General features: G+C 44.0%; 1 protein-coding gene across 2 annotated transcripts in view; it reads right to left on the reverse strand.

Annotated features, from left to right (window-relative positions):
* lyn (LYN proto-oncogene, Src family tyrosine kinase) overlaps nucleotides 1-20,632 on the reverse strand; it is a 167,781-nt gene that overhangs the window by 58,542 nt on the left and 88,607 nt on the right. For both annotated transcript variants that reach the window (XM_072467747.1, XM_072467746.1), the window contains exons 3-7: nucleotides 14,904-14,958; nucleotides 14,706-14,805; nucleotides 4,678-4,776; nucleotides 4,487-4,590; nucleotides 2,688-2,837 (exon numbers count right to left, since the gene is read on the reverse strand). In XM_072467747.1, the coding sequence (XP_072323848.1) occupies nucleotides 2,688-2,837; nucleotides 4,487-4,590; nucleotides 4,678-4,776; nucleotides 14,706-14,805; nucleotides 14,904-14,958 (508 nt within the window). The remainder of the gene's footprint in view (nucleotides 1-2,687; nucleotides 2,838-4,486; nucleotides 4,591-4,677; nucleotides 4,777-14,705; nucleotides 14,806-14,903; nucleotides 14,959-20,632) is intronic.

The following is a 20,632-nucleotide window of genomic DNA, read 5'->3' on the forward strand; positions in this document are numbered from 1 at the left end:
ACAATGCCCTCTACCCCTCGTTAGTGAACTATTCGCAGGTTTGGCTGGAGAACAATATTTTAGCAAGATTAACCCATGTCAAGCATACCTGCAAATGAACCTAGATCAGGAGTCGCAACAGTTCCTGATGATTGTGACACAGAATTATTTACCATTTGGCATCACTTCAGTTCCAACATTGTTCCAAAGAGCAATGGCCTAAATCTTAAGCGGGTCAAGGAGGAGTCATTGTTTCCTGGATAACATTCTGGTTACTGGTAAAGAGGAGGAAGAACGAACATTTTTGCTACCTGGATGCTACATTATAAAGGTTAGAGGATTATGGATTAAGAGTCCTGAAGGACAAATACAACATTTTCCGATCTTCAATTGAATATTTAGGACATGTAAACAATGCCACCCGTCTCCTTCAAAGGCCAAAGCTATTACTGAGGCACCAGCACCTCAGATGTTAACCAACTTCGATCCTTCTTAGGCTTACTTAATTACTATGGAACGTTTGTTCCCAATTTAGTGGCCATTTTGAAACCCTACCGTGTCAAAATAAAAAGTGGAAGTGGGTGGATCAATGTGAGAAAGCATTCATGCAAGCCAAGGAGGCACTGCTCAAGTCTGAAGTCCTGGCATATTTCAATCCAAACCTACTCCGACAACAGTGTGTGACACATCACGCTATGGTGTTGGGGCAGTGGTATCCCACAACATGCCTTCAGGTGAAGAGAAATTATAGCCTTTGCGTTCAGAACGTTGAGTAAAGCGGAAAATAATATACAAAATCAAGAAAAGCCTCTGGAATTATCTTGGCGATTAAAGGTTCCATCAATTCCTGTACAGGAGGAAATTCACATTATTTTTTCAGACTAGTATGGCCATAGGCGAAATTCGCATTATTGATTGATCATTGTCCATTACCATAAATCTTTGGACCGCATACAGGGATTCCATCACCCGCAATGAGCAGAAAGCAGAGATGGGCATCGTTGTTAGCACATACATATAGTACGAAGTATCGCCAGTAAAGCCTTTATGGTAATGCAGATGGGCTTTCCCAACTACCCTTACCAACTAGCTTGTCAACAAGTAGTTTAAGCTGATGTACCTTGTACTTTGAACAGATAGACAATATTCCAGTCACCTTAGGACAAGTGAAGTAGAAGATCCAAAGTGATCCAATATTCACAGAGGTAACGGACATGGTGCTTCGCAAGGCCTCAGGAGTAAACCTTGCTTTGAAGTCATATTTCACTCGAAGATTTTAGTTATCTGTACAGGTAGGATGATGCGTGGGGAATTAGTCTAATCATGCCACCACCATTAAGACAACGAGTGTGGAACCAATTACACGAGGGCCATTGTGGAATTGAGAATGAATGAGATAGCAAGGAGCTATGTCTGAGGGCCTGGATTAGATGAAATAGAGAAGGAGGCAAAACGTATTTGTCTTGTGAAGGTGTGAAACCTCCAACCATTACATTTATAGGAATGGCCAGGGGGAGGGTTGGTAAATGGGTACATGCCGTTTACACAGGACCATTTGAAGGATGCATGCTTTTAATTACAGTCAGCACTCATTTAAAGTGGCCAGAAGTTGCCATCAATACGAAGTTGACCTCATCAGAGAAGACAATTGAGAGATTGGGAACAATCTTTAGCAGTTTCCCTGAGCAACTGGTGAGTGATAACGGACCATGGTTCATTTCTCAAAAGCAAAGGTAACCAGGGAACAAGGTTTGTTGACCAAACGTTTGAGTCAATTCCTGCTCATGCACAGGAACACTGCTCACTCAATAGCAAATGTTTCTCTGGCATTACTGATGATGAAACAACAATTGCGTACTGCATTCAACGTATTAAAACCACCCAAGACAAAATAAATCATCCAGAAAAAGCAACAGAATCAGATCACGGCGGGGAAACAAGCAAATTGCGGTGTCTTTCCAGGAACGTGACGTTCTGGCAAGAGACTATACCAAGGGTGAAAAATGGGTTCCTGCCATGATCATAGCACAGACTGGACCCATCTCCTACACCATCCAAATTCCTGGATTAGATGGTGAAATAGAGAAGGAGGCGATGGATGTCACCTGAAGGCGACATAGATCAACAGAGCAGGGAGAACCAATCCCTCATAAGCAGAACCGGCAGAAAGTCTGAATCCAACTTGACCTTCCCAAAAGCTGACACTAACAGAACCGATTGGTGGAAACAGTGCCTTGACTGTAAATCAAGCACCAAATCAACCTCAAAAGCATAATGTTGACTCTGGTTAAAACAACCACTGATGTCATTCACATAGAGTCAATGACACCAGAGGTTACAGCAAGTGGCATGGATGGGGCATCACAAGTGCATGGGAAGTGAGAGGACGTGAGGGACGAGGGCTAGAGAGCTAAATATTATAGAAAACAATGAAAACCCAGAGCGTCGAGGCGGTTCCTTTTAAGTTTGCCACAGCACTCGGCAATCCCTCAGGTCACCTCCGAACTGTTTCGGGAGGCAGCAGGCTGACTCCAGTCTGCACCTGCCACTACCGCACTGTCTGTCCCCCGTCCCCCCCGCCAAAATGACATTTTCACTTTTGCAGGCACCGAGCCAGGAAATGTCCCAACTTGTTACCCACCTCTAGAATAAAAATGCACTCTTATCAATCCACAGATCAGATATATTGTACAAATGCAAATACTTACTTTGATAATGTTTAATTAGCTCATTTAGCTCAACGAATGTAATTCTAGGAGAAATATAGAATCCGCCATTGTCCAAACATCGAATCTTGTAGTGTTTAACTATATCGCCCATCTGTGGATCAGAATCTCTCATCGACAGTGAGTAACTACCTGAGAAGAGGAACAGAATAGGGTTTAAAAGTGAATTTAGTAGCACGACTGTTGTAAAAATAGTATTCCCTTTCTAGTATTTATTAAATTATAGACGGTCCAATTATGTTCACTGGGTTGAAATCATCAAGTATCTTGGTCATTTAACCATTCCGTTCACCTGTCCAATTCCCTGCCTAGCTCCATATTCCATAATACATTGTGTTAGTAAAAACCCATCGAATACAACTTTAAGTGAATAATTAAGCTAAAATCTATTGTCTTTTGAGAGAGGGTCCACACCTTACTGTGTGAAGAGGGTCTTTCTCCTGAATCGCCTGGTTTGGATCTGAATTTACAGGTTATGTTCCCTTGTCTCAGACTCACATACTAGCAGAAAGAAGTTTCTAATTACTTTAATTTATTTTCAAAATCCTGAAACATTCTATGAAATTCTTAACTTCAACTATTCCAGGGAACGCAAGCATTGTTTATGTGAGCTTACTTCATAATTTACCCTTTGGAGTCATGGTAATGATCTAATGGATCTTCATTGCACTCTTCCAAGGTCAATAAATCCTGCACCCTCCTCCAAAGGTCAATATATCCTAAGACACCCAGAATAGTACACAGTACACCAGATGTGACCCTCCCTTAGTTTCTGTAGCTGCATGATGTCTTGGCTCAAAGGCACTAAATGCATGATTGAAGAACCTGGTATTAGGAATTGGGGTGGGTGTACCTGCAGAGAGCCACGCCGCTGTCCTTGCTGCTGACCCACAGCATCTGAATGGCTGCAACTCCAAGTGGGCAGGACCTCTGACCCTGGGGTCCGTCATCCTATGGAAGGCCCAATTGTTGTCAAGTTAAAATGCCCGACTGGCACTTAATTTTGGAGGGGTGGGCCTTCCAAAAAAGAGGCGATGTGCAGCTCTCGCTTGCTCTCCAGTGGGAGGGTTAGATCCCTGTAATTCCTCACTGGTGAGGTGAGACCCCTGATGCATCCATTATATCTAATGACGGGCAGGATTCTCCAGTCCCCCAGCCGTGTGTTTCTCAGCAGTGCTTTGGTCGCTGGCGGCGGATTTCCCATTGAAGCCATCCCACGCCACTGGGAATCCCGTGGGCAGGCATGCGCTGCTGCCATGAAAGAGAACCCCACCAAGTGGAGAACTCCAGCCTATATCTAGGATAGCTGCTGTGGGGAACAGCAAAGGTAAGAGCCCCATGGGTAAAGCTCAGAGAATGGAATTAACGCACAATGTTGAGAGTGGAACATATCCTATAACCTGGAATTGTTTCATGGTAACCTTGGGTTCCTAAAATAAGAGGTTTATTTTCCTCTTGTATTCGAGACACCCACTTCTCAAAAAACAAAATCATTAAAAAAAATATTCAATCCTCATGTTAGAAAGTCATTTTTCTATCCTTCATATCAGCAAATAGCTCAAAATTACCGTGAAGGCGATTTTCTCAGCGCAATGTTAATAATTTCCAGCTAATTTCTCGGATGAGAATTGAAATTTGGGGAATGCATAACTGCACAGAATTTAATAGACGTCAGTGAGGATTTAACCAGAACAGAACACATCTAAATAATCAGACATAACCTGATGATCCAGTACAGGCAGATAAGATATACAATTTGAGTTGCAGTTATAAAGTCATACCTTTTGATGTTTCACTCTCCCTAATGAGGAAAGCACCAGTTTTATTTCCAGGTGATAACAGATGTCTCTCGGAATCTTTGCGATTGATATCTTTAAAGAACCACCTAAAAAAAATGACAAAGGTGTTTAATTTTCGTAAGTTATTGAGTAAAAATCATATTATTTAATGTAAAGAAATAGTAGCAACATACTCCTCTGTTTCCAGTGTGTTGATGTTTGCCACATAATTGCTAGGAATATATCCCTCTTTTCTAGTTACTAGTGACTTGGCTTTCCACCATTCACCATGTCTGCAAGAAGAAAAATTACATTTAGAGAGCAGAAGTTGCAATAGTAATTCATATTCCATAGGTAGGTTGCAACTGGTTTAGACAACTGATAACTTATTTTTAAAACTGAATAGATTACCATCAATACTACCATTAGAAAGTGTAGGACGCCGAGTTTGCATCTCAGTACCACCCCTCATAAAATGTTACTGCTTTGCAAAACAGTTATTTGCAGTTTGTTCGGATGAAATCAATTTGTTGAGATGAAACCACCTGAGTGACCATTTGGAGGAGGGGTGCAGGATTTACTGACCTTGGAGGAGGGGGTGCAGGATTTATTGGAGGAGGGGTGCAGGATTTACTGACCTTGGAGGAGGGGGTGCAGGATTTATTGGAGGAGGGGTGCAGGATTTACTGACCTTGGAGGAGGGGGTGCAGGATTTATTGGAGGAGGGGTGCAGGATTTACTGACCTTGGAGGAGGGGGTGCAGGATTTATTGGAGGAGGGGGTGCAGGATTTATTGACCTTGGAAGGGTACAATGAAGATTCATTAGAACATTACCACGACTCCAAAGGTTAAATTATGAAGCAAGATTACATAAACAATGTTTGCATTCCCTGGAATAGTTAAAGTTAAGAATGACGTTTCAGGATTTTGATAAGAAATTAAAGTAGTTAGACAAAGGGTCATCTGGACTCGAAACGTTAACTCTTCTCTTCCTACAGATGCTGCCAGACCTGCTGAGATTTTCCAGCATTTTCTCTTTTGGTTAAAGTAGTTAGAAACATTTTTCTGCTAGTAGGGGAGTCTGGGACAAGGGAACAACCTGTAAAATCAGATCAAAGCCAGGTGATTAAGGAGAAAAAAAAGTGAGAAGACCCTCTTCACACGGTAAAGGTGTGGAGCCTCTCAAAAGACAGCAGATTTTAGCTTAATTATTCACTTAAAGTTGTATTCGATGAGTTTTTATTAACCCACTGTATTGTGGACTATGGAGCGAGGTAGGGAGTTGGGATACAACCTCGTTGGACACGGGAACGGAATGGTCAAATGACCTATATACTTGGTGATTTCGACCCAATGCACATAATTGAACCCTACATAATTTAATGATAAATACTAGAAAGGCAATACTATTATTATAATCTATATATATGTGATCTATTAAAAATCACAATAGAAAAGAGTCCTATACATAAGTGTACCATAAATCCAATGTTGCCCTGAAGGAAAATGGAGCCTTTTAAAAATTAATTTACAGATGGGTGGCACAGTGGTTAGCGCTGCTACCTCACCAGCTCCAGGGACCCAGGTTCAATTCTAATCTTGGGGTTTGCACATTCTCCAATGTCTCCACGGGTTTCCTCCGGGTGCTCCGGTTTCCTCCCACAGTCCAAAGTAGTGCAGGTTAGATGGACTGGCCATGCTAAATTGTTCTTTAGTATCCAAAAGGTTAAGTGGGGTTACTGTATTACGGTGATAGTGTGGGCCTAAGTAGAGCGCACTTTCAAGGGCCTGTCCAGACTCGATCGGCCAAATAGCCTTCTTCAGCACTGTAAATTTATGATTCTATGTGGGGGTCGCTGGTTAGGCCAGCATTTATTGCCCATCCCTAATTGCCTTTCAGAAGGTGATGGTGATGAGCTGCCTTCTTATTCTTGAACCGCTGCTGTCCCAAAGGTGTAGGTAAACCAGCAGTACTGTTAGGGAGGGAGTTCCAGGATTGTGCCCCAGTGAGTGAAGGAATGGCAATATATTTACCAGTGGCTTGGAGGGGAACCTCCGGGTGGTGTGATTCCCAGGTATCTGCTGCTCGGGTTCTTCTAGATTATAGCGGTTGTGGGTTTGGAAGGCACTAAGGAACCTTGGCAAATTCATGCAGTGCATCTTGAAGATGGTACACATAGGTGGGATTGAATCTTTGTAGGAGGGGTAATAATCCTGGATGGTGTCGAGGGAGTGTTGTTGGAGCTGCATTCACCAGGCAAGTGGAGAGTATTCCATCACATTCCTGACTTGTACCTTGTAGATGGTGAACAGGCTTTTTGGGGAGGGGTCAGGTGGTGAGTTACTTCTGTAGGAATCCATGCCTTTGACTAACCTGGTAGCCACAGTATTAATATGGCTAGTCCAGTTCCGTTTCTAATCAATGGTAATCCCCAGGATGTTGATTGTGGGGGATTCAGCGATGGCAATGCCATTGAATATCAAGGAACGATGGTTATATACTCTTTTGTAGGGGATGGTCATTGCCTGGCACTTGCATGGCACGAATGCAACTTGCCACTTGCCCAAGCCTGGATATTGTCCAGGACTTTCTACATTTGGACATGGACTGCCATCCCATTTCTTTCCCAGTAAGGAAATATTCTAGATATCGGTCTCTGGAGGAATGTTGAAAACACTTAATATCTGCTTCCCAATATTCCACTATTCCAAACTTACATTTCAAACAAGCAAAAGATTGATGCTGTTCTTGAATAAAGATTGAAAACATAAATTTTTGTTTGAATTTACTTTGAAGTGCAGCAATTTCTGCTAAATCCCTGCTTGATTGCATAACTTTGCAATACTTCATAGCTTTTGTGGTAGTATGTATTGGGGGTCATGTGGGACTGGAAGCCCTAATGTCATTGGCTGACAGATCCCGGGTCCTTGTTGGCCGTTGACCTCATACTCCGCCCTGAAGGCGAAGTATAAGAAGCCGGTGCCTTCCCCCGCAGGCCAGTTTACTATCGGGCTGCTGGGGAACAGACACGCTTAATAAAACCTCATCGACTTCACTCTATTCGTCTCACGGAGTCTTTGTGCGCCACAGCTTTATAGTATGGTCAAGCTTAATTTTAAAAAAAAAATATATATATATATATTTGGGAAAGATGCAATATTGCGATATCTAACATTTATTCCTGGTAATAGAAAGATGTTTATACTGCCTAGAAAAGGGCATGATTCTGTTTATTTGGGGGAGGAAGGTGGGTAGGATTAGAAAAGAAAGACTCCAAGGGCAGCATATGGCGCACCGGGAGTGCGGCACAGAGGATCCGGGTTTGAATCCCGGCCCTGGGTCTCTGTCCGTGTGGAGTTTGCACATTCTCCCCGTGTCTGTGTGGGTTTCACACCCACAACTCCAAAGATGTGCAGGTTAGGTGGATTGGCCATGCTAAATTGCCCCTTAATTGGAAAAAAAAATAATTGAGTACTCTAAATTTTAAAAAGAAGACAAGAAAAGAGACTCCAAGTGGGTTAGAATGGAGGCGAGTTTGTGCAGGGGGGCCGGGGTTGAGGGTGCTGGCAACAGCGCCGCTCCCGACGGCCCCAGAAAAATATTCGGGGGAGTCCGGTGGTGGTGGCGACGCTGAAGATCTGGAGGCAGTACTTCAAATCGTGGGCAGGGTCAAGGAGATGCCGATTCAGGGGATCTATAGGTTTGAGCCAGGGAAGTGGGATGTGAGTTATCGGAGATGGGAGAAGAGGGAAGTTAGTGTATTAAATGTTTCTAGGGGCTGGTCTGCGAGGCTGTAGGAGCTGGGGGAGAAATATATGTGTGTTGGGGCAGGGGGAGAAGTTTAGATATATGCAGGCCTGAGATTTCAGCAAGAAGGACGTACAAAGTTTTCCAATGGTGCCGGCCCCCACATTGTTCAGAGAATGGAGAAGGGGGTGGTGTCGGCAATTTATGGGGTGATTCTGGGGAAAGACAAGGTATCGCTGGAGGGGATTAAGACAAAGTGGGAGGAAGAACTGGGGGAGGGCATGGAGGAGAGGTTGTGGTGTGAGGTGCTCCGGAGGGTAAATGCCTCAACCTCGTGTGAGAGATTGGGGCTGATACAGTTGAAGGTGGTGTACAGAGCGCACCTCACGAGGATGAGCCAACTCTTTGAGGGGTGGAGGATGTTTGTGAACGCTGCGGGAGGAGCCCGGCAAATCACGTTCATATGTTTTGGTCCTCTCCGAAACTGGAGGGAAGTTTGTAAGGTTATCCCGGGGGTGGTGGATGAGCGGTTCGAACCAGATCCCCTCGACGCCATTCGGGGTGTCAGATCAGCCAGTGTTGGAGGTGGGTGCAGAGGCAGAAGTTTAGCCTTCGCCTCGCTGATCGCCCGAAGGCAGGCTCTGTTGGGGTGGAGGTCAGCTTCTCCGCCCTGTGCCTTGGCATGGTGGGGGACCTGTTGGGAGTTTTCAATGCTCAAGAAAGTGAAGTTGGAGTCGAGGGGAAGAATGGAAGGGTCCTACAACTCGTGGGCATTTTATATCATGTATTTTCAAGAATTGGATGACACAAAACATTGGGGGTGGGGGGGGGGGGGGGGGGGGGGGAAAGAGAGAGAAACAGAGGGTTTAGAATGTATAGGTTATTGGTGATTATGTACCAGATGATTTTGGATTCTTGATTCTTTTTCTTTCTTGTTCTGTATTTAAAATGTTGGGGGCCATTTGGGAGTGGGTTGGATAGTTGGCCAGGGGATTGCCATCGTATTTGTTATTGCTGATTATTTGTTGGTGGGTGCATACATGATGAAAATGTGGGTGTATATATGATAAAAATGATTAAAAAGAGAGAAGGGCATGATTCAGCACAGAATTTGAATGGCTAGTAGATGCAAATTCTTCGTCATGTAGTGACGTCTGCCAAAGTCAACTGGTGCCGGAAAGAACAATGTTCTTCAGGATGTTTGACATCTCAGGAAACAAAAAAATGTACGTATGTGCAAATACACATTTCACCACTGGAACGAGTGAGGCAACTGATGAACTGAAAACTATGTGCGAAAATGCCAAACCAGAAAGCGTTTCTATTTGTCTGGTATTTATAGCATAGTAAAATGTCCAAACGCACATCACATAGGAGAGCATTGACCAATCGCTCACAGGAGAATTAGGAGAAGTGACAAAGAATTATGGTGGGAATTATCAGCTTTCGAAACGCACGGAGGGAAGTAGGATAAATGTCAATGATACTATCGTTCTTAAAATAGCTTCGGTTGAAACTCGCTTCCCAGAAATGCACACATGCTATGGCGGAACACAGAAATGGTGGATTTTTCCAAGCAAATTGAAGTAATTGCATTTTGTTTTTAAAAACTAACAGTGGTTGATTAGCAGTAGTAATTTTAAGCCCAGATGACAGAATGACAATCTACCCGATTAACTTAACGTGTGTGTGTGTGTGTGTGTGTGTGTGTGTATACTAATGCACATTTCTGGTCTGCTTCCAAGCCAATGTGGCACAATTAGTTTAGTTTAATGTGTCAGAGATAGATGACCTTGCACTGTGAAGGGAGTCATTTCCTCTTGGACTTCCTCTCCTGCACTAAAACAGGGCTGTTTACAGTCCAGATTGTTAAGCTGTCTGCCATCCAACTGTTGGGGGAAAGGTGGCTTTATGAAATGCTCTTCTCAGAAAGTGGACTAAATATTGGGGATATCACCTCTATATTTTACCCAGGAGAATCTGATGGGGAGGTGATCAAGACTGTGAACTCTCTGGCCTACATGTCTCAACTAGGTGACATATAGAAAAGTTGCACCAGCCCTAAAATGAAATAACTGGAAAGCTTAAGGTTAATACAAAGTTTATACAGCTGAAAGGAAAATAAATCCTGAAAGCACTTTAAAGCAAGTGAAAATCTGCTGTGATGTTGAAATATAACCAATGCAGTATCTTTATAGCAGCCAGAAGTGATTAACTGGTGAGGTTTTGCTCAGTCAAAGAATAGTGGTTGGTCAAGGCATTCTGTAAATTTGCGAGAGAAGAGAGGTTAGCTTGTTCCTGCACTCAACAATTCTTTTCTCCTTTCCCAAAGCTGGGTTTGAGGACAGTAATCTCACCCAAACATGGGGCAGAATTTTTCCTGAGGCGCTGAACCCCACGGTCAGGCACAAACGCTGGCCAGAATTCTGAACTTTGTGGGAAATTGCAAACATAATCTTCCCTGGACAGGCCAATTCATGGGCTCACCGTTCAGTTAAGGACTGCGGTGTGATCTCAAAACTGGAGAGCCAGAGTATCCAGCTGGCCATAATTGTGAGGCATGGGCCCCTCTGCAACAATGCCCTGCAGCTGCTCATGCACCCACACAGGGAGGACAAGCCTGGAGCTTTGCCTCCCCCCTTCCACCCCACTCGCTATTCTGCCACCTCCCAGGCAGCTAAACTGATCTCCACCATGCGAGAACAGCAGTCTGGAGGTCAATGAAATTCCTGATTGGCCTCCGTGAATAGACTTAATTGGTTTAATTGCCTCCCCTCACCACCATTGGTAGGCAGGTAGTCCTACCAACACCCCCATCCGACCTCCAGGAAAATGAGCTGGGGTGAGCGGGTGGAAGCAGGAAACCAACACGTTTATTAGCCCGTTTCCATCTTGAGCAGCACTGACAATCAAGTTTATGGATTTTATAAATGAAAATGAAATAGCAATTCCCTGGGCTTTCCACAAGTTGGGCAGTATTTTTCCATTTATACAGTAAAGACCATTGGTAAGATGACTTCAAATGAAAAATAAGTAGCACAAGAGTCGTTCCTGCCTATTTCCTTCATTCCCATTTATTTTATTGTTTTGGTCTGTGGATCAATAATTGGGATGTGCCTTAACAGTGTTCTGCCCAACAACAGCCAGTGATTAGTTTTTGCTGGGTGAGGTTTCCGAGAAAATTTTCCACAAAAATGATTAGACCTCAGAAGTGAAGGGAGCCGTTTTCTCTTTCTGTAGGTGGAAACAAGATCTTAAGTGTATCAAAACCAGTAGCTTGTTTCTCTTTAGGGACTGAAGTAAAAGAACTGATCTATTGTTTTGAAAGCAGTGTGCGTTGAGCATATCCTTGCTGTGAACCTGAAATGATGTAAAATCTGCCAGATCAGGTCTAGTCTGGGAGAAAGTACCAAACTGAAAGCCTGGACTTCAGAAAGACATTGACCGAAAGTCATCCCTGTGAATCAAAGATCCCTATCCTTTTATTCTATTAATATTTTCTTTCCCTTTAAACCCCCGTTCCCCTCTGTCTCAGTGTTTGTGTTGGTTTGTCTGTGTTGGTTTGTCTGTGTTGGTTTGTCTGTCGGTATATTGAAAAAAAAAAGTGGGGAATAATTAGAAAAGAATGGGTTAGGGAAATAGGTAGTAGATAGACAGCTACATTTTTTGTCTGTTTAATTAAAGATTGTGTTCATAATAATTGACTTGGGTATTTAAATAAACAAGTTTCACTGTTTAGGACTCCAGGTCAAATGGTGCTGGAATTCTGTGGACTAGCCCAGGGTGTTGTAATAATATCAAATTGTAAAATCTAATTATTCAATCTTTGTGATGTAGTACATACAAAAGTAGCATGCCTTTCCTGATCAAACACAGGACACAAACTCTAATTACAGGTGTTATGGAGGACATGTAGCAATATGTGAAAACTAATTCCTGTTGCTAAATGGAAACAGTTATGCGTGTCACCGAAATAGAACCACTAAGGAGGTGCAGCATAACTCAAATCCAAATCAAGGTAGCACAAGGATAATATAGAGTTGACTGCAGTCGGTAATTGAGTGCAATGTCCAAAGTACAAATCAAAAAGGAATGACCAAGTTTAACAGCATGAACATTGGAAATATAGGCACCCAATGAGACACTAGTATCATTTTAGACATAGTCGAAAAGGGAATTTTCAATGGCTATGGAGTAAGATAAGTCAGTCATCACAGGATGTCAATCAATCCAGTTTCAGAAACTTGCTTGCTCGGTCCACAAGCATGACCCCAACCTTCCTGCCACTTGCCATTTCAACTCACCATTTTGTTCTCCTGCTTACATTACTGTACTTGACTGGCTACAGTGGTCCAGGAAAGTCCAACGCTGCAGGAGGAACAGTGCCTCAGATACTACAGTCTTCTGGACTCAACTTGGGGAGTTCAACAACTTCGGATCATGAACTGGGTGCCATATTTTTGCTTTCAGATAGCACAAAACCTTACTCTAGTCCAAAGATTTAGGACGGGATTTCCCAGGGGTTTAAATGGATCATCGCATCTGCCATGGGAAAACCCACTATGGCAGGGCTGGAAAGTCTCAGTTATCATATTTTAAAATACTATCATTACACTCTCTTTTATCTTGTATTCCATGACACATTTGTCATTTCTCTCTCCTGCCCTCTAGCTTATTTCTTTTGCTCCACCTGTCCCCGCCTCCCTTTTTCAACAGCATAAATTCTTCTATTTCGATCTTTCTCCCATTCCAAAGCGGAATTGGGCTGGAGGGACTGAAAACATTAACTCTTATTTCTCTCTCCACAGGTGTTTTTCCAGCATTTCTTGTTTCAGAACCCTGAACTTCAGGACCAATAGGACAACTCTCCTTCAGCAACCACTCTCCTGATATCAGGGAAGATGAGGGATTTTAGGAATCGTACTATTCAGAATTGTGCTGGGCAGGACATGATGATCATATGCCTGATACCAGACTACCAAACTAGCTGTTCTACTCAAAACCCAGTCATGGCAGAAGGCTTCCAGGAGCAGCAGAAACACTTTAGGAAGTCTTCAAAGCATCTCTGAAGAGGTCAAACATCCCCTCGAGGGAGCCCCTGGTTTGTGAGCAACCAAAATGGAAAAGGTTAATTCAGGAAGGCACGAAACATCAAGAAATTTTGTAAGGTTCACACAACGAATATGAAGAACATAAGAAATAGGAACACCAGACAACCATGTGGCCATATCCAGCCTGCTCTACCATTTAACATGGGCATGGTCGATCTTGGTCTCCAACTCCACTCTCCTGCCTGCTTTCCCTATCACTCGATTCCCTGAGACATCAGAAATATGTCTATCAGTCTTAAATGTAGTAAATACTGGAGCATCCACAACTTTCTGGGTTAAAGAATTCCAAAGAGGCACAATCCTTTGAGTGAAAAAAGTATCTCCTCATCTCAGTCCTAAAATAGCAGAGGCAAATTGAAGGGAGCGCACCTCCCTCATATGCAGGAGAGTCTGCAAATTCAGCATTTAACTTAAGCAGCCATTTTAGAACTAATCAAATCAGAGTGGCAGCAATTCACCCTCGATCCTGAGGGAATGCCTAGCAGATCAACTATTCAGAATGGGCTCGGCCAAAAGACAATGCTGAACAGTTCAGGGAAAAGCTCAGTCGGGATATGAATGGTGATCTGCAGCAATTTCAGAGAGCCAGAATTAACAGACGGAGGAAAGTTGCTGGAACAAAACAACGAGTGGGAACAGAGCGGGCAAGTGATTAAAATAGGGACAGAATACTTACCTTGCAGTTAGACCTAAGCTACCCTCACTGTCATTTTTAGCAGAGAAGCCTCAGGAGGCATTGGGAACACTAGCCACAGTCTGGCAAGGACCTCATAAATTGTGCAAGTGTCAGGGTTCTACACTGCAATAGGACCCCAACATGATTTAATCCCAGATCACGTGCGTCACACGGAATACCAAACTCACCCGAGAAATCTGGGAGCAAGCAGGGATGTGATCATAGGAGGTTGTGAAGGTACGTTTTGCTGATTTCCGAGAGGACCAAAAAAGGGTCAGGATAGGCCTCCCCTGCCTTGGGCAACTTTCAATCTCAATATTGTCTGCAGAGCAGATTCCACATCACTGATCTTTTGAAGTATCTTTGATTGGACAGGAACCACATCCGGAGCGGATTTGAGTCATTGATACTTCAAATTTATTGGGAAGGCAAGAACGGTCTTGCGCTTCTTGCATGGAGCCCTTCCCAGGAAACGATTGGTCCCAAGCATTACTAACAACAGCTTCCATTTGTATCCCTGTGCAATCAGAGCATTTTTTCCCCCTCATGTTGCAAAGGTAATTTGAACACCTGTCTACCATCAGCTGCTGCAAGTAGGTATAAGACAATTTCACTGAAGTGTGACTAATTTAATGCCAACATTGCACTTATATTTTTAATGAGCGAGATAAATATTTAGCACTTACTCTTCAAGCACTTTCAGCCTTTCCCCTTTCTTAAAGTTCAGGTCATCTGTATGGTTTCCATCGTATGGATACAAGGCAATGACTATTTTGCCATCAGTCTCTGTCACGTACAACAGAAGGCATATTAATGGGATTGCAAAATCAAAACAGAAAAGAAAGAATGAATCCGAAGGCTTACAAAACTGCAAATGAAGTTACCTTCAAACTTCTGAAACTTCTGGCCGGGTAAAAGATGAGAATCCTGGTTTGGATTCTGAAACAAGACAAGTATTGAAAATAACTCAGCATTGTAAACGTAAAAATATATTTTATATAGATCATTATCCCCTCCCTAATCTAAAACAATGAACGCTGTGTATGTTGCTTTGAGAAAAATAATGCAACCAAATGTGCAGTATGTTTATTGGTTTCAATAGAGGTGCAAAAAGTAACAACCTGCCCTCAAACACGAGTGAGAATTAAAAAGGAAGAATTAAAGTACATGGCTTCACAGTTGCACAAGCTCAATCATTTTATCCATAATAAACATTAAAAGGGATATATCACAGATGCATTGGAAGAACATGAAAGTAGGCTTTTATATACCTCTAAATGCCTTCATTTTATTCTTTAGAAAAAGGTACTTTTCACTGCATTAATTGATTGTGTTTCAATTGCTGTAGATCTGATAAATTTCTCGTCCAAGTTCCCCAGAGAATAACTGAAATGTCGAAAATTTGAGGCAATTTTTTTCCCCACAGCATACTTGACTCTGGATCGATGATCAAATCATGGGTAATGTGGATGAACTGATGCTGTAATCATCTCACTGTATCAGCTCAAAAGATTACCAGGAGAAATCTCTGAACTAAAGAATAAAAAAAGACTGCTCATCATCTATTAGCATATAAGTGATCAACACTTAAACAGAAAGCAAATTGTTATATATTATCTGAAATTCCAATAATCAATGAAACCTTCACGGGAGCACTAGAAGCTTTTTTCCTGAGCAGTAAGAAGTCTCATGTGAAAAATCATTCGTAAATAGTTTGAGGTATAAGCGAAGCAGCAAGTAAAAGTTGAAGAAAGTGCGTTATATTCAGTTTTGCCAATAGAAGGCGGCTCATTGGATTCGGGGTATTATTCTCGCTTTGGGTCTTTCAAGAGTAGCACGGTAGCACAGTGGGTTCACAGTGCCAGGGTCCCAGGTTTGATTTGGGCCACTGTCTGTGCGGTGTCTGCATGTTCTCCCTGTTTCTGCGTGAATTTCCTCCGGGTGCTCAGGTTTCTTCCCACAAGTCCCGAAAGATGAGGGGCGGGATTCTCTCAGCCCGGGGCCAGGCCGGAGAATCCACGCGACCGGCGCGAATCGCGCCATTGGCGCTGGCGTGGTTGGCGCGGCGTCGGTCGGGGGTCTCCAATGTGGTCGGGTTCCACCGACTGACGGGCAGGCCTCTCTTGCTGGGGGCCTCCTTTCCCACGTGCCGGCACCTGTAATCCTGCACCATGTTGCATCGGGGCCGACACACTGAAGGATGCCACTGCGCATGTCGCATTGGCGCCAGTGCCACTGCGCATGCGCGGATCCCACGGCGCCCAGTTCGTTCCTGGATCAGCAGTTGAAGCGGCGTCAACAGCTCCAGTGCCATGGTAGCCCCTTTTGCGGGGCAGAATTAGTCGCCGGGTCGGCCCGTTCACACTTTGAAATTGAATGGATGCTGTGATGAATGTAGCAAATTGTCATTTTATGTATATTTTTTGGAGTAATGTTATTAAAACCTAGGTTAAGACGAATACAAACCTGCAAGAGCAGCGGTTAAGGTGTGGTAAAAGTGAGATAATCATTGATTTGCAGGTGGTGAAGTCTTCTGCTAATGGATCTGGAGAACTATTTGCTGCTTTACAGATAGCTAACTAATGGAATATAGTTTAGGTTTGATAATAGGGTATGGTGTTTGTTTCTGGCTAAATAAATCAACAGACACCTTGTAAGAGATGACAAGAGAATGCCTTCTGCTTTGGGTATAATAGTTAATGGGAGGAGCAAAGTCTGTCTGAAGAGTCAGTAGGTCCTAGAACTCATCCGAGGTGCTTCAGTTTGGTCCTGAAAAGGGTCCTCTCTCTTAAGGATTTTGCACAGAGAAAAGTAAAACCCTGGTTTCCGTCTTTAATAAAGTGGTATTAAATATTTTGGTCTGCTTATTGGAACATAGTGGCAGGTTTAGGAAGTTAAATAAGGTTTCTTCTTTTACTCGAGAACGGTTGTAACTGCTAATTGTAAAGCTATTTCTTGTTGCTAATGTGGTTAATTTTGTGATTAATTTAAAGTTTGATTTAACATAAAAGATACCAATTGTTCAGTGTCATCATTCCTGTGGTGCAGAACATTTCCTCAAGTTTTACAAATTGCAAATAGTTGGGTTTGTGTCTAGGATCGTCTTGGGGCAGCATGGTCGCACGGTTGCTTTATAGCTCCAGGGTCCCAGATTAGATTCCCAGCTTGGTTCACTGTCTGTGTGGAGTCTGCACTTTCTACCAGTGTCTGCATGGGTTTCCCAATGTCTGAGTTTCCTTCGGGTGCTCCGGTTTCCTCCCACAGTCCAAAGATGTGCAGGTTAGGTGGATTGGCCAGGATCAATTGCTCTTGGGTTAGGTGGGGTTACTGGGGATAGGGTGAATGTGTGGGCTTAGGTAGGGTGCTCTTTCCAAGGGCCAGTGCAGGCTCAATGAGCCGAATGTCCTCCTTCTGCACTGTAAATTCTATGTTTATGTCTGTCTAAAATTGGGGGCTCATCTGGAATCCTAACAATGATGAGCATTTCAAAGGATTACATCTTAAGTGATGTGGGTTCTCTGGGACAGGCATTGTTAAACTCGGGGGCGCGACCCGTGGGTGGGTCGGGAGGATCGCAGAGCCGTCTGTCGTGGCGTTCCTGATCACACAAATCTGCGTGCAGCAGCCGCTGTTAATAACGCTGGCTGCAAGCGGCCTTCAAAATGGCCGCGAACATGTAAAGAAAATGCGGCCGCACTGCATGCGGTCGCTTTTTTTTTTTTTTTTAAATAAACGGTTGCAGCTTTTCGTTTTACACGTTCGGGGGGGGGGGGGGGGGGGGGGAGTTTATTCATTTTTCCATTTATTTTATTCATTTTGTTTTTATTTTTTTTACAAATGGGGGGGGGGGTTTATTTGATAACATTTTATAGGAAAAAAATGCTGAACTTTGGACAGTTGGAGACTCCATACTTTCCGACACCGGAAAAGGCTTCACCTTGCTCCTCCAATGGAACCTGTAGGATTGTGTACGAGGGCCAAAGGGACCCAAAACCATTTCCTCCATTTTTGTCAGCAGCAAACAAGGCAAGAGAAAATGGTGGGTCACGCAGGTCGGCCATTGTGGGTCGCGAAAGTCGTCAGAGTTGGGTCCCGAAGGTTGGCCAGTTGATGAAAATGGGTTGCCGGAAAATAAGTTTGAAGAACACTGCTCTAGGAAGGCACTGACACTTCTCAAAACAGCAGTTTTAAAAACATAGTGCAGAGGGAACAGATGTAATGGACCGTCGGATCTGTTCACCAGTTGTCAGGCAGAGCAAACAATTCAATTCAGAGTGAGAAGGACAATTCGGAGTTTAAAATGGCCAGACAAGGATAATGATTTTAAACAGAGGGCTGCCTGAGATAACCATGCCTAGGGATGGGAGGGATAGTACAGACACAGGACCCCCATTCCCAGGGAAGGGTTCTGGGGACAACCCCTTATGAACTGAGCCCACCCAACTTCAGAACCCTTGGGGGACTCTCCCTCTGCAGCAGCAGGGCTTAATCTCTCTCCCTCCCCCCCCCCCCCCCCCACGTCAGGTCAATCGTGCCATGCCAGGGTGTCAGTGCCATGATGCCAGGGACTGTGCACCATTGGCAATGCCAGAGGGGCGGGTCAGGTCACCCTCATGCATGGTGTGGAAGGTGGGGTCGGGGGCGGGGGCGGGGGGGGGTAAGAATGCCACTCAAAAACGGCGTACTCGAGGTGTACACTGCATGCTGTTGGGACGGCCTCAAGACATCACCCGAGACCCTCCCCCAATGCTTCAACTTCGTCGGTAGCGTATCCCCTCACTATCCGTAAACCTGGAGTGTGGCGGTTCCGGAGGGTGTCCAGTGCCGCCACAGTTGCGGTGGGGGGGGGGGGGGGTTACAGGGGGACAGTTTTTGGCAGGACGAGTCCGTGCGCAGCCGGAGCCATGTTGTACGGCACGCGGCTGCCACATGCCGCCGCCATGCACGGTCACGGACCTGACCATTCTGCGTTTGTATAGACAGGCGGGGCTTTACATGACGCAGCTGCTAGCCCTTCACCGAGCGGAGCATCAGTGTGGAGGTGACGATGACGTTTTGGTCACAAGACCAGACGGATCCTGCAGACAGAGCCACAGATTCGGAGAATTCAGCCGTTAGTCTCTGAAGCAGTGAATCCAACCCGTAGAGGAGGTTTATAAAAATGATTTCAGGGATGAGAAATCATAGTCATGAGGATATTTTTAAAAATTTGTTCAGGGGATGTGGGCATTGCTGGTTGAGCCAACATATATTACCCATCACTAATTGTCCTTGAACCGAGTGACTGGTTAGGCCAGAGAACATTAAAGAGTGAACTACATTGCTGTAGGTCTGGAGTCACATGTAGCTCACACCAGGTTTTATGGCCGTCATTAGACTTTTAATTCCAGATTTTTATTGAATCAAATTTCAACATCTGCCAAGGAGCATTACCCTGGGTTTCTGCATCTAGTGATAATACCACTATGCCATTGCTTTCTCCGTGGAAGATTGGGATGGTTTTCCCTGGAGAGAAGGCGGTCAGGAGATTTTCAAGCTCAAATTAATGCGGAGGCTGGGAAGAGTAGATGGGGAGAAGCTCGCTACTCAATGGATAGAAAAGGAGATTTAGTGATAAAGGAGCAAATATAATGAGAGAGGGAAAAAAAGACCTGCAGGTGAGTGGTTTTGGGTCTGGAATGTACTGTCTAGAATTGCCATGGAGGCAGGTTAGATAGTGCCATTCAAGAGGCATTCTACGATTACTTGCATAGGATCAATGTGCAGGGGTATGGGGAAAAGGCAGGGGAATGACTCTCGGTCATGTTCATTTGGAGAGCTGGTATAAACACAATAAACCAAGTGGTCTCCTTCTACATCACAGCAATTCTGATTGCTCGGTTGAAAGAATCAAGAACACAGAGACATCATTTTAAAATTAGAGCCAGGGCATTTAGGGGGGAATTCCGGAAGCTATATTATATATTACACAAGATATAGAAATATCACCAAAAACCTGTTGATGTTGGAAGAGTTAGAGTTTAACAGAGTTTCAGCTGCTTAAGGGTTTCAAGGGGTGTCAAATGAAGTTGAGGTACAGAGCAGCCATGACCTAACTAAATGGCAGAGCAATCTGGAGGCATTGTATTACCCACTTCAGTTTTACAATTAATGAAATGAAAAGAAAATCGCTTATTGTCACAAGTAGGCTTCAAATGAAGTTACTGTGAAAAGCCACTAGTCGCCATATTCCGGCGCCTGTTCGGGGAGGCTGGTACAGGAATTGAACCGTGCTGCTGGCCTGCCTTGGTCTGCTTTAAAAGCCAGCTATTTAGCCCTGTGCTAAACCAGCCCCTAATAGATAACTTAAAAGGAAAACTAATCAGATAACTATGTTATTCTCTTAAGTCTGAATAAAGATTGTAGACTTCTAGTTAACACAAATACTTTATTCAGAGGGTTTGTTCTGTTTCCAGAGCTTAACTAGATGTAATACAGTCAAGAGGTATCACCAGTGAAACTAAGGTAAACTGCCTATGCTGAGCTGTCTTTGTGTGCTGCTGCCCCCAAGCCCTGTGCTTCTGAAAGAGGCAGATCCTGCCTTGGGCTCGACCCTTTATACCCGTCTCTGATG

Source organism: Scyliorhinus torazame, chromosome 11 (assembly GCF_047496885.1).
Source record: "Scyliorhinus torazame isolate Kashiwa2021f chromosome 11, sScyTor2.1, whole genome shotgun sequence".
Lineage (NCBI taxonomy): Eukaryota > Metazoa > Chordata > Chondrichthyes > Carcharhiniformes > Scyliorhinidae > Scyliorhinus > Scyliorhinus torazame.